General features: G+C 39.1%; 1 protein-coding gene across 1 annotated transcript in view; it reads left to right on the forward strand.

The window, feature by feature from the left end:
• The window catches only part of rsrc1 (arginine/serine-rich coiled-coil 1), a 279588-nt gene that overhangs the window by 88549 nt on the left and 176475 nt on the right, over nt 1-14564 (forward strand). Inside the window, exon 6 of the mRNA XM_078410060.1 lies at nt 1278-1314. Coding sequence (XP_078266186.1) covers nt 1278-1314 — 37 coding nt within the window. The remainder of the gene's footprint in view (nt 1-1277; nt 1315-14564) is intronic.

Raw genomic sequence — 14564 nt, forward strand, 5'->3', positions numbered from 1 at the left:
TAAAAGGTAGCAATAATTATTTTTTATAATTGGGGATTGGGGGCACATAGAAACAAATAAGCAGAATGTAGACTGAATAAGAAGAGAAAAGATGTTTTAAAAATCAAGAAAAGCTATAAAGAGAGTAAAAGGGAATCTATTGCTGTCTGGAACAAAATTATTCAACAGGTGCAGTTATATCCACACTGAAAAGGGGAATAAATTACATTAAATAATGTACAACGACCTTTGATATTGACTTTTGCTCCTTAACTTTAATATAGCTATTTTGGAGTTTATGAATTCAATTTGTTTTCCCAAATTCAGCAAATTATTAGATTTTGGACACATGTTTGAATTTTATTGGTTTTCCTTCTACTTGTGATCAGATGTTGTGAAGGCACTTTTATGTATATGTCAATGCCAATCAAAAAGGGACTACCCAGTCTAATCCTTCCTTCATTATTTCATCCACAACCCTTTAGTTCGTGATTCTTTAGGTAAGCATGCAAATACTTTTTAAATGTGATGAGGATTTCTGCTCTACCATCCTTTAAAGCCATGGCTTTCAGATTCGTGCACCTTGTTGAAATAGCTTTTCCTCTCAGCAAATATATTTCCTAATCCTCCACTAATTGCTTCAAATTTGCACCCTCTAATTTTTGGACACTCGACAGAGAGAAATAGGCTCTCTATATACTAGAGGGCATAGCTTTAAGAGGAGAGGGGCACAGTTTAAAGGAGATGTGCAGGGTGAGGTTTTTTTAAAAAGAGAGGATGGGGAGTCTCTGGAATGTACTGCTGCGGGTGGTAGTGATGGAGACAGTGGCATTGAAGGGACTTTTCGATAGGCACAAGGATTGGCAGGGAATAGTTGACAGATTAGACATTGGTCTTGGCATCATGTTTGGCACAGATATTGTGGGCCGGGGGCCTGCTCCTGCTTTGCATTGCTTGGCCTTCTATGTATGCATTTTGATATCTAAATCAGGGTTTCAAATCCTTTAGAATATATGTTTTATGTAAGTTATCAAATGGTATAACACTCAATGTATGATATGTTTGCTTTTATGGGAATAATATGTTTAATTTGATGGGAATAATCTTTTAAAACTTACAATTTCATGTCTTATAGCAAAATATGGACATGATTTTCTAATAATATTTAGTAATTAATCTCCGTGATTAGTATTTTGTTGACTGCCTTGTTCGATGGGTTTAATTTAAGGTTAACTCTTGCAAACTTGGATATTGGCATGAGCTGCTGATATTTAGAAAATATTTTTGTTCTTTTGCAGGAATCCTGGAAACATCAAATTAGCATTAGAACATCTGGTAAGTTTCATGATTATCTGTTCAATATTTGCATCATCTTTTGATATCTGTATTCTAAATGAACACTTTTGAGCAAGCTTTGAATACCTAGCACTCTGAAAGTAGACAATTTCCCAAAGGAGCAGCCTTACTTTTCTTGTGTGCAAGGCACGCGCAGTTCCATTTATCTCGGTATTCCAAAGGATTTTTTATTTTTGTTATAAATGAGATCTTTTTGATGTAAAGATGAAATAAAGTACACTGAAACCCATAGCGTAGAAGGCAATGTGTGGATGTAGAGAAGATTAATATATATTTTGTTTTTTTCCCTTACAGACGAAAATTAGTACTGGATCTTTTGCAGTAACACCAGCCTAGATGAATATATATTTAAAACTCTGCTTTAGTATTTTAATATATTTAACCATAATATTCCATGGTGTAGTAGGTAATTTCTGACTGCACTTGATTGCAAATGGGAATATGTGTCCAAATGCCCATGAGTTTATTTTTAAACAGTGCAATGATTTACGACATTTCTCCGGAGCTGATGCCCATATCCAAGGGTTGAGTAAAAACATTACTAATCTTTAGCTTTAATTCACATAAATTATGTTTAACTCTTCTATTTTTATGCTTACCAGAGCAGCAAAATAGACTGAGTACAAAATAACGCTTGGCATTTTCAGTATTTGGATCACTTTTCATTCTGGAAAGGAATATTTTTTCATTCAGCATCAATATTTTCAAATTTAGAATCCTAAGTTTTGCATCAAGGACTGATAAGAAAGAACAGTTACTGAAAGTGGATAGGGAGAGGAAATATGTTCTGCCGTTTGTAGGAACGTACATGTATACATATATCAGACTTGTGTATTTTGTAACATTATGGGAACTCACTCGAATCCACAAGTCAGGTGCTTGTAACTCAGGAAAAACATTTAATTAGTTGGTTTGATCTCATATCTGTTGCTATTGTTGCCTATAACAATTATGTTGATTTCTCGTTCCTCATTTACCCTTCTCATCTTTCCCATTTAACATGGTTCTACTTTTCATTGCTTCAGTCAACCCAATTGCCCTGTTTGCAGGGATCAGGAAGCAAATTGTTTTTGCTTACTTCATTACTAATTACATGTAGATCTAATTAGATATTTTTGTTAAACTTAAGGTTTTTGTGACCAGATGGATATAGATTCCCAAATTCTCAAGAGACCCTTTCTATCTTTGTAATTTATCTTCGCTCTTTCATGATTTAATATAATTAATGCTCCAACTATATCTTTTGCCAGTTCATTAACATTAGCTCACATGGCTCATGTCATGCTCAGAAGTAATTTACTGCACAGCTCGGGAGTTTAATGATTAAGAGTAATAGACAAATGGGATTGAACTTGCTCAAAATTGAGTTTCTTGCAAAGAAGGGGTGTTTTGTCCACAGAGCTGAGAATACAATTTGTTGGAGAAAATGCAAGTCAATCTCTTGTGCATTTGCACATAGGAACCAAGTATGCATTTCAGATGTATGGGAAAATAGATGAGATCAGGGATGCCCGAAAACGGTTTTAGCTGAAGAAGGTGAAGGCAATCTCATAAATAACTTTAAAGATGAGTCGGGCAGGTACTTGAGAGTTGTAGGCAAAATGTGTAATGAGGCATCTGTACCCTTTCTAAGAGTCAGCTCAGGCACGATGGGCAGAATAGCCATGTGTTGTACATTTCCATGATGAATTGTTTAGAAACATAGAAAATAGGTGCAGGAGGAGGCCATTTGGCCCTTCGAGCCCGCACCGCCATTCATTGTGATCATGGCTGATTATCTACAATCAGTAACCTGTGACTGCCTTCTCCCCAATTCCCTTGATTCCACTAGCCCCTAGAGCTCTATCTAACTCTCTTTTAAATTAATCTAGTGAATTGGCCTCCACTGCCTTCTGTGGCAGTGAATTCCACAAATTCACAACTCTCTGGGTGAAAAAGTTTGTTCTCAGCTCAGTTTTAAATGGCCTCCCCTTAATTCTTAGACTGTGCCCCCTGGTTCTGGACTTCCCAAACATTGGGAACATTTTTCCTGCACATGATTATATGACACGTCTCTATAAGTTCTAATGATTAGTGAATTTTGTATGTGAATGTGTTCGGCTTTATACCGTATAGGTATGAACTCATCAGGAGCATTAAGATGTTAGTTTTTCTATTAAATAAATTGAATAACAAGTGTAGAACACACACAAATGAAAAATCCAGTTGTATTTTGTAAGCATGTTGATGGGTTTTCAAGCTGCCTTTTAAATTGTCCCTTCTTCCTGCAGCTGGACATTGTAAAATTTCTATTAGATGAATACTACACCATTGAACATCATTAAAGAAAGTATTTTACTGGGACTTGAATATAATGTGATGCCCAGGTTTGGTCAAATTATGTCTATCCTATTCCTTTTTTTTTGCATGTTCGATAATTTTTTGTGACAACCTAATGAAGGTTGGGAATTCATTTTGTGGTGAACCAAGAATATGGAAGTATCCATTTTTTACCCTGCTAGAAGATTGTAATCTAGTTTAGTGTAGTTTGGTTTAGAAATGCAACGTGGAAACAGGCCTAATCCACGCAACCAATGATCAAACAAACACAAGTTCTATCCTGCATACTCGGGACAATTTACAGTAGCCAATTAACCTACAAACCTGCACGTCTTTGGAATGTGGAAGGAAACCAGAGTACCTTTAGAAAGCCCACAAGGTCACAGGTAGAATGTGCAAACTCCGTACAAACAGCACTCATGTTCAGGATCAAACCCGCGTTTCTGGAGTTGCAAGGCCACAACTCTTCCTCTGCGCCACTGTGTCGCCCAGTGTATGAGTTTGCTGTACAAGTGCATGGCTTTGGAACATTAAAAAAAATAGATAGATTCCTGAACAAACAGCTTCTCTGAGCTTCTTAAATTTCCCATGGTTTAGGATAAACATCATAGTCAAACATAATCCTCTACGGTGCTGAGGTGAACGCTCAATGTGTGCTGATTGTTTACATTGATAATTTGGGCGATGTGCTTTCCTTTATGAAATAATTTAGAGTGCAGTCCCGAAAGTGCCAAATTTCAGCGAGGAATGGGCGTAGGTGGCGCATAGAGCCCGTAGGTGGGGCGTAGAGTTGCTGCCTTGCAGTGCCGAAGACCCCGGTTCGATCTTGCCCACAGGTGCTGTTTGTCCGGAGTTTGTACGTTCTCCCCGTGATCACGTGGTTTTTTTCCGAGATCTTCGGTTTCCTCCCACGCTCCAAAGACGTACAGGTTTGCAAGTTAATTGGCTTGGTTTAAGTGTAAATGTCCCTGGTGTGCATATGATAGTGTTAATGTGTAGGTCAGAGCTGTCTTGGTGGGCTGAAGGGCCTGTTTCTGCACTGTATCTCTAAACTAAACAAAACTAAATTTGTGTGAATGTATAGGTTGTGGACTAATCCTTTTTGGTCCACCTTACTCACTGTCGTCCCTTTGCTGCTAATGGAATACGTTTCATTGAAATCGGTGTTATATTTTTAAAGTTATTTACATTTTAAAGTTTAAATCTATCTCCTAGGGAGGGAGGGGGTGGAGGGGAGGGAGGATAAGGGGGGTTGAGGGGGATGGAGTAGGGGAGAAGGGGAGGGGAATGGGAGGGAGGGAGAGGGAGGGGAGAGGGAGAGGTAGGGGGGAGGGGGAGAGGAGAGGGTGCTGCACCAATGCAGGAGAGGTTTGGGCCCAATGGGTCCACTTGGGGGGTCTAGTCCTTAATAAAATGGTCGAGGCATCTGGAAAAGTTGGCTGACTTTAGCAAGTTCAAAGGATGCGAGAAATTAAGGAACTCTCAACACCCGATAGTTAGAAATATAAGGGACTAAAGAAGGTAAAATTCTGAACCCAAAGGTTCAATCATTTGTGAAGTAGTGAATATTCATTGAGAGAAAGGCAGTGTTCAGCATTTCTTTTATTTTGCCTGTATTATTGTTGCGGGAAAGCACATCAGCTTTACATTCAGATTGCGTAAGGCAATCGGATTGAATTTTAAAGGTGTAATAAATGAATGCTTCTTGGTTCTTTGAAAGGAATAATTTATAATGTGTGGCATGGGCAATACTGTCAGTTTTCCATGCTGCAAAGGATTCTTATTTCAAAACGGAAGCACGACAGCATGATAACAAATAGGCAGAACTAGCCTCTGTTGTATGGATTTGAAATTCTGCCATGATACAGTGCTACAAATTTGTGTTAGAATTTATGATTCTCCCATCATATCTGATGCAGGCATATTCCTGATATGTTCGGGTGCATGTTACAATTGGTAATGCCTCTTGATGTTGTTGTGACTGAACTGAATTACTGGAGCTACTGAAGCTGGTAGATACAATGGTCTTTATTCATCGGGACAAGCAAAGAATGTTTCTTGGAGACCTTCTCTGTCAAATCACCCCAACAGATAGTTTTTATATTCTTAAACAACAAAGATAACAACAGTGATTCAATACAATTTCAGTAGCTACAATAACATCATTTACTTCAACCGTATGAAGCTGAAAAATGGTTCCATTAAATTACATACTTATAATTGGAGCAAACTGTTATGGGCAAAACACCGCTGAATGTTCAAACACCCATGCTGGAACAATATAATTCACATAGATGGTCAAAAAGCTTCTGAGGACAAGGAACCCAGATACCTGAAATTAGTGTTGACTTGTGAGGGCTGACATTTTAGATACACAAATATCCCAATTATTGATGGACAGAGCAAAGATGCCTATGATCATGTTTGATGTGCTAAGTGACAAAATAAATTGGTCTGGAAGCTACCTTGATCTTAGTCGCAATGGTGCAAAATAGCATAAACTGGTTGTTTGATGCCTGGCTTGACGGAGGCCAATTAACATAGCCTCATGTTTGGCTGATGCATTCAGAACGTCTTGCAATCATGTCCCTTTACAAACAATATCTCCTGATCAGCCAGACTCTTGCTGTGGGTCAGTGCTCTGTGGACAGTCCCCTTTACATCGCTGTCCTTTTCATTTCAAATCTGATTACTGCTTTCTGTTTACATTAGAACAGGTTTACCTGAAGACTGATTCTCGTTTGAAATGATACTTGCTACAATATATCCACCTAATTCGATAACTCCCCATATCATCCCTACAGTATAGAACGATGGGAACAATATTTTGTCTTTTTTTGAACTGCTGAAAGAAACAATTTGAAGCTTAATGTAGTTGTGTTTTGCAAAGAATGCATGGTCATTCCCAAAACACAACTGTACAAAAGGGAAGTAGTATAGTGTGTTCTCCCCTTCACTTACTTACAATTAACTATATGGACAGTTAACTATAGGGGAAGCTTGGCTTTTAATCTACTACAGGAATGCATTTGAGCTCAGGGGTAATGTCCCATGTTGCTCATTGTTAACCAAGATGAAGATACACAGGACATGTCTCGCCAAAGGACATACCGTGAATGCCTCTTGTGTCCCTCCATATGTCATGCCTTCCATAGATGAGCGTAAAGCTTTGCAGCTCAAATTATCTCAAATTATATGAATTTGTTTAATAAAACAGCATTGTTTCCATTGAAAGAAAAAGGGAACCTCAAACTCCGCAGATGTCAAGGAAATGCGGAACAGAATAAAGCATAAACGGAAACCCATGGCATGCACTCAGTGCTGAATGTTGCAGAAATTCTCGAGGAGTATATAAACACATTAATGAATTAAAGAGTGAAGTTCGGAAAACAAATTTGGTGCATGAAAAGATAGTGGATATTTCACCTCTCGTCCCTCAGCGTTCTGCCAGAGATAGCTCACATATGTTGTGTTATTTGTTTCATTTGAATGGAGTTGTTGACCTTGATTGGGAAGATTTCTGAAGAAAAAAAATCTTGATTTCTACTTTTTAATTGATTCCAAGTACTCAAGGATTAATGAAGTTAATGTATTCCATTTACCCTATTAAGTAAACTGATTTAAACAGTTGTTCAGCATATCATATTGTCAGTTGTTTTTGAAGGTTGGGTTCTCAGGTTATGCAGCCTGAGGCTTAGTCACCGTTTGTAGGACCCCCCCCTCCCCTGCTTTACGGGGTGATCTCGGTAGGCAGATCTCAGATACACAGCTGCAGATACTAAGGGCAATGACAGGAATGGCGTGGAATGTGTGTTAGCTTGGGTGGTAACGTCATGGCACTCTTAAAAAGTTAATTCAATATATGAAGGGATAAAGGAGAACAAAGTGAAAAGTAGGCATGATTCAAAACTTAAATGACAGCCGAGGCATGAAGATGAAAAAGTTTGGAAAAAATCATTCATATTTGTCTTTGCAGAAGAAATGGACGGACATTGAAATTAAGTGGGATAAATATGAAATGTTGGAACTGATAAACATCAACGGAGAATTTTTACTGCCTAGAATGTTTAGAAGTTGTTAAGTTGCCAAGCCGAGTTGGACTGATTACAATTTTCCAATGTCTTTGGCTATTGAGGGCCCTAGTGAGACTGCACCTGGAGTACTGTGTGCAATTTTGGTCTCCAAATTTGAGGAAGGATATTCTTGCTATTGAGGGCGTGCAGCGTAGGTTTACTAGGTTAATTCCCGGAATGGCGGGACTGTCATATGTTGAAAGACTGGAGCGGCTAGCCTTTTATACACTTGAATTTAGAAGGATGAGAGGGGATCTTATTAAAACATATAAGTTTATTAAGGGGTTGGACACATTAGAGGCAGGAAACATGTTCCCAATTTTGAGGGAGTCCAGAAACAGGGGCCACAGTTTAAGAATAAGGGGTAGGCCATTTAGAACGGAGATGAGGAAAAACATTTTCAGTCAGAGAGTTGTAAATCTGTGGAATTCACTTCCTCAGAAAGCAGTGGAGGCCAATTCTCTGAATGCATTCAAGAGAGAACTAGATAGAACTCTTAAGGATAGCGGAGTCAGGGGGCATGGGGAGAAGGCAGGAACGGGGTACTGATTGAGAATGATCAGCCATGATCATATTGAATGGTGGTGCTGGCTCGAAGGGCCGAATGGCCTACTCCTGTGTCTATTGTCTATTAGTCTCCGGCCAAATGACTAAAGGCTGCTGATGTATCATTGAGTACAAAGGTGCAAAATGATAAACTGAGTAACTACAGGCCAGTCAGTTTAACCAAGTATAAGATAATGCATTTGGGGAGATCAGGCAAGGCAAAGGAAAACATATTGGTGGGTTACTATATATTCAGGGCAAGAGAGGGATCAAGAATGGCAAACTTATAAAATCGCTGAACGCAACAAATTATAGAGAAAGATGTTCAGGAAAACATAAGATAGTTGCTTCATCGGATGAGGCATGATATAAATGCATAAATGTTAGTTAAACCACAACTGGAATAATGTTCATGTTGTTGGTTCCCACAACAGAGCAAGGATATGATACCATCAGTGAAAGTGCAAAGGAGATTTACCTGGATTTCGTAGAAACAAGGAATTGCAAATGCTGGTTTATACCAAGATACTCACAACATTCTGGAGTAACTCAGCGGGTCAGGCAACACCTCTGGAGAAAAAGGATGGGTGACGTTTCAGGTCGGGACTTCAGACTGAAAGTAGGGGATGGGAGACATAGAAAACCAATGTACAATACATCAAACAGTTAAGAAAGAAAGTGGTATTTCAGTCTTTATTTTATGATCTTGGTATCCCATGCATACCAGCCATGATAGCTAATATGCAGGTGCAGCAGAACATTAAACAGGTAAGTGGTCTATTGATTTTTCTTGAGGGGATTCGTAAACAGGAAGAAAGAAGTCTCTATGAAGTCTCTATGCTATTATATTGTGAGATAACATCTGACTATTGTGTGCCATTCTATTAAATAAACATGTGCTTGCCATAGAGGGAGTGGAAAGTAGATTAACCAAGCTGATTCCTGAATTTGCTGTCCAAGGAAAGATTTAACAGACTTGGCCTGTATTCTTGAGAATGTAGAAGAATAAGAGGCAACCCAACTGAAACTTAAATAATTCTCGCAGGCTGATGTAGGGAGGATCTTTGCCCAAGGGTGATAGTCTCAGAATAGGGTTATTTAGGACTGAGATTAGAAATTTATTTCCTTGCACATTTGTGTTTCTTTGGAATTTTCTGTTTTGGAAGTCTGTGGTTTAGTCATTGAGTTCACTCAATTTAGTGATTAATAGATTTATGATTAATAAGGGAATTAAGAATCTAGCCCAGCGGTATGAACATTGACTTCTCTAGCCCAGCGGTATGAACATTGACTTCACTAGCCCAGCGGTATGAACATTGACTTCACTAACAAGGCGGAAGGAACATTGACTTCTCTAGCCCAGCGGTATGAACATTGACTTCACTAGCAAGGCGGTATGAACATTGACCAGGGGAGAGCCGGTGGATGTAGTGTACCTTGACTTTCAGAAAGCCTTCAACAAGGTCCCACATAGGAGATTAGTGGGCAAAATTAGAGCACATGGTATTGGAGGTAGGGTACTGACATGGATAGAAAATTGGTTGGCAGACAGAAAGCAAAGGGTGGGGATAAATGGGTCCCTTTCAGAATGGCAGGCAGTGACTAGTGGGGTACCGCAAGGCTCGGTGCTGGGACCGCAGCTATTTACAATATACATTAATGACTTGGATGAAGGGATTAAAAGTACCATTAGCAAATTTGCAGATGATACATAGCTGGGTGGCAGTGTGAATTGTGAGGAAGATGCTATGAGGTTGCAGGGTGACTTGGACAGGTTGTGTGAGTGGGCGGATGCATGGCAGATGCAGTTTAATGTGGATAAGTGTGAGGTTATCCACTTTAGTAGTAAGAATAGGAAGGCAGATTATTATCTGAATGGTGTCAAGTTAGGAAAAGGGAACGTACAACAAGATCTAGGTGTCCTAGTGCATCAGTCACTGAAAGGAAGCATGCAGGTACAGCAGACAGTGAAGAAAGCCAATGGAATGTTGGCCTTCATAACAAGAGGAGTTGAGTATAGGAGCAAAGAGGTCCTTCTGCAGTTGTACAGGGCCATAGTGAGACTGCACCTGGAGTACTATGTGCAGTTTTGGTCTCCAAATTTAAGGAAGGATATTCTTGCTATTGAGGGCGTGCAGCGTAGGTTTACTAGGTTAATTCCCGGAATGGCGAGACTGTCATATGTTGAAAGACTGGAGCGACTGGGCTTGTATACACTGGAATTTAGAAGGTTGAGAGGGGATCTTATCGAAACATATAAGATTATTAAGGGGTTGGACACGTTAGAGGCAGGAAACATGTTCGCAACGTCTTCTTGTCTCCAACTATATCCTTTCTTTGTTCCTCCCAACCCCCCCACGACGTCAGTCTGAAGAAGGGTCTCGACCAGAAACGTCACCTATTTCTTCTCTCCAAGATGCTGCCTGACCTGCTAAGTTATTCCAGCATTTTGTGATACCAGGGAATTAAGAAATATATATATAAATTCACGAAAGTACTGTTATGATGTTTATATTGTATATGTATAGTACAGTATTTCATGAATGATGGAGCAAGCTGGAAGAGCCAGACAGTTTACCCAAATCCTAATTCTTAAGTTCTAAGAATAGCATTCTTCTGCACTGAGATCCCAAATCCTTATACCTTCATATTTAATTGTAATTAAAGCAAATATTTAAGCCTCATGGAATTAAATTTAAAATGTATGCTTTAAATCGTGGTGGCTCTTCAATGAATTGGAGGTGCCGCATGTTATTAGTATTTTACTGTGAGGTTCCAGATCCCCTCTAGAGTGCGTTGCAATGGTTTGAGTAGTTCATTCTGAAAAGTGACCGCACACCAGCTTAATGAAAAGACTGTGGACGTGCATGTGCAGTGAATGGCTGGGACAAAGCTGCACCACCAACTTGAAACTCGGGATCAATGAATCATTTGTGAAATTTTCTTGAAGATTGTGACCGTTACAATAACAATCCCTCATCAAATTGGATCTTGATGGATTCATTCATCTTTGGCAACCATCATTAAACGTGTGCAGGAGTGTTGGCTGCATGTTGCACCTTGCCCTCCATAATATTTGGGACAAAGACTCATCATTTATTTATTTGCCTGTGCTCCACAATTTGAGATTTGTAATAGAAAAAATCACATGTGGTTAAAGTACACATTTTGAGATTTTATTAAAGGGTATTTTTATACATTTTGGTTTCACCATGTAGAAATTACAGCTGTGTTTATACATAGTCCCCCCATTTCAGGGCACCGTAATGTTTGGGACACATGGCTTCACAGGTGTTTGTAATTGGTTAGGTGTGTTTAAATGCCTCCTTAATGCAGGTATAAGAGAGCTCTCAGCATGTTGTCTTTTCTCCAGTCCTTCCATCACCTTTGGAAACTTTTATTGCTGTTTATCAGCATGAGGACCAAAGTTGTGCCAATGAAAGTCAAAGAAGCCATTGTGAGACTGAGAAACACGAATAAAACTGTTAAGAGACCTCAGCCAAACCTTAGGCTTACCAAAATCAACTGGTTGAAACATCATTAAGAAGAAAGAGAGCACTGGTGAGCTTACTAATCGCAAAGGGATTGGCAGGCTAAGGCAGACCTCCGCAGCTGATGACAGAAGAATTCTCTCTATAATAAAGAAAAATCCCCAAACACCTGTCCGACAGATCAGAAACACTTTTCTGGAGTCAGGTGTGGATTTGTCAATGACCACTGTCCACAGAAGACTTCATGAAAGAAATACAGAGGCTACACTGCAAGATGCAAACCACTGGTTAGCCGCATAGGATGGCCGGGTTACAGTTTGCCAAGAAGTACTTATAAGAGCAACCACAGTTATGTATGGATAAAGGTCTTGTGGCCAGATGAGACGAAGATTAAAATATCAGTGATGGCAGATCAAGGTATGGAGGAGAGAAGGAACTGCCCAAGATCCAAAGCATTCCACCTCATCTGTGAAACGCTGTGGCGGGGGTGTTATGGCCTGGGCATGTATGGCTGCTGAAGGTACTGGCTCACTTATCTTCATTGATAAGTTACATAGAGCTCTAGGGGCTAGTGGAATCAAGGGATATGGGGAGAAGGCAGGCACGGGTTATTGATTGTGGACGATTAGCCATGATCACAATGAATGGCGGTGCTGGCTCGAAGGGCCGAATGGCCTCGTCCTATTTTCTATGTTTCTATAATACAACTGCTGATGGTAGTAGTATAATGAATTCTGAAGTGTATAGACATCTTATCTGCTCGTTCAAACAAATACCTTAAAAATCATTGGCTGGTGGTTCATTCGACAGCAAGACAATGATCCCAAACATACTGCGAAAGCAGGAGTTTTTCAAAGCTAAAAAATGGTTAATTCAATCTCCTGATCAAAGTGGCCAAGTCAATCTCCTGATCTGAACCCTATTGAGCATGCCTTTTATATGCTGAAGAGAAAACTGATGGGGACTAGCCTCCATAAAAAGCATAAGCCGTTTTGAGAAGGCTGCCATACAGGCCTGGCAGAGCATCACCAGAGAAGACACCCAGCAACTGGTGATGTCCATGAATCGCAGACTTCAAGCAGTCATTACATATCAAAGGATATGCAACAAAATAGTAAACATGACTCCTTTCATTTTCATGACATTGCTGAGTCCCAAACATTATGGTGCCCTGAAATGGGGGGACTATGTATAAACATTGTTGTAATTTCTTCATGGTGATACCAAAATGTATAAAAATGGTCTTTATTAAAATCTGACAATGTGCACTTTAACCACATGTAATTTTTTAAATATTGCAAATCTCAAATTGTGGAGTACAGAGGCAAATAAATAAATGATGGGTCTTTGTCCCAAACATTATGGAGGGTACTGTACTTCCCATACATTCTATTCCATTGACTTAATTGAAACAAAACATTAGCAGATCAATACTTTCTGTACCCAATGGTCGCTAGCACTAAATGTACTAGACTGAGGTCAAATGTTTCAACATCACATTTGCCTTTCCAAACTGCATTACACGAGATTCATCCCATTTCTCGTGGTGAATAATGGAGAACAATGGTCGATGGCTTTAAAGAATACGGAGCATTCAATAAAACACCACTATTCTTCTGCCAACAGTTATCTGTGGTCAAGTTATCAGAGTATATATTTGCAGCTCTGTGTGCAGCTAGATAAGGCATTAGTAGACAAAATAATGAAATTTTAAAACAAATTTAATGCTTGGTGTCTGAAGGGAAGCAAAAATTATTTCATGCATTGGAAAGCCTCAAAAGTTCAATCTACAATTTAGTGATGAGTTGGAAATGAAGGTCCTTAGGGTTGTGTAAGAAAATAACTGCAGATGCTGGTACAAATCGAAGGTATTTATTCACAAAATGCTGGAGTAACTCAGCAGGTCAGGCAGCATCTCGGGAGAGAAGGAATGGGTGATGTTTCGGGTCAAGACCCTTCTTCAGATTCCCATAAGATTGGATGAGGCAGGAGAAGGTTTGATGCCAAATTTGTTCACAGTGTTATTGGCTATACTTATTCTGTTGTATAGTTACCTTTAGAGCATCTGTGACATTTGTCCACTGTCTTATTTCAGTCAGTGCCACTAAAAGTCTATAATGCTGTGACTGAATAAAGATATGTTGCTTAAAAATCCTCATACCATCTGGCAAGATCATAATTAAACACATAACTGGCAAATCTGGGTGCCTGCTTTCATATCAGCAGAAATGTTAGTTGTGAGCAGGAACATTTGCAAAGTTTGCTTGCAATCTCTTGAGACTGGTACAACAAAGAAAATTTTAATTTAAATTTGTTTTCCCTTAAATTGTTTAAAGTTTCCCGTTTGCTTTTTCAGATCTTAGTCCATTTTTACATTTTATCTTAGTAGAAAAGTTATTTTATGCAATATATCAAAACATGTTTATCATTAGCTTCAAAAAGATCTCTGTGGTGTTGGGAATGTTTAGGTTGTTTCTCATAAATAAGAAACCATGAATATATAGATCACGGTTATAATTTTTTTGCTATCACCATCTGTCAAAGTCATAATTTCAGTTGTGCAATCCTTCTAGATCAACATTCTTTCTTCTCAGGAGTTGCATTCTGCATGTTCTTCTGCAGTTCTGCATTTTAATTATATTTTGATTTAGTTTTCACTCTGTTTTTCTCTTCATCCTGTTCTGTTCTGTTTATGTGATTTTCCTATGGTGAAAGCAGTATGGGTGGTGTGAGGTATGGGTCTTCTGGTAGTCAATATCGATCCCAGCTGGTTATAGATTTCCCTATGACCAGCATAAGC

This window comes from Rhinoraja longicauda, chromosome 13, assembly GCF_053455715.1.
Source record: "Rhinoraja longicauda isolate Sanriku21f chromosome 13, sRhiLon1.1, whole genome shotgun sequence".
Lineage (NCBI taxonomy): Eukaryota > Metazoa > Chordata > Chondrichthyes > Rajiformes > Arhynchobatidae > Rhinoraja > Rhinoraja longicauda.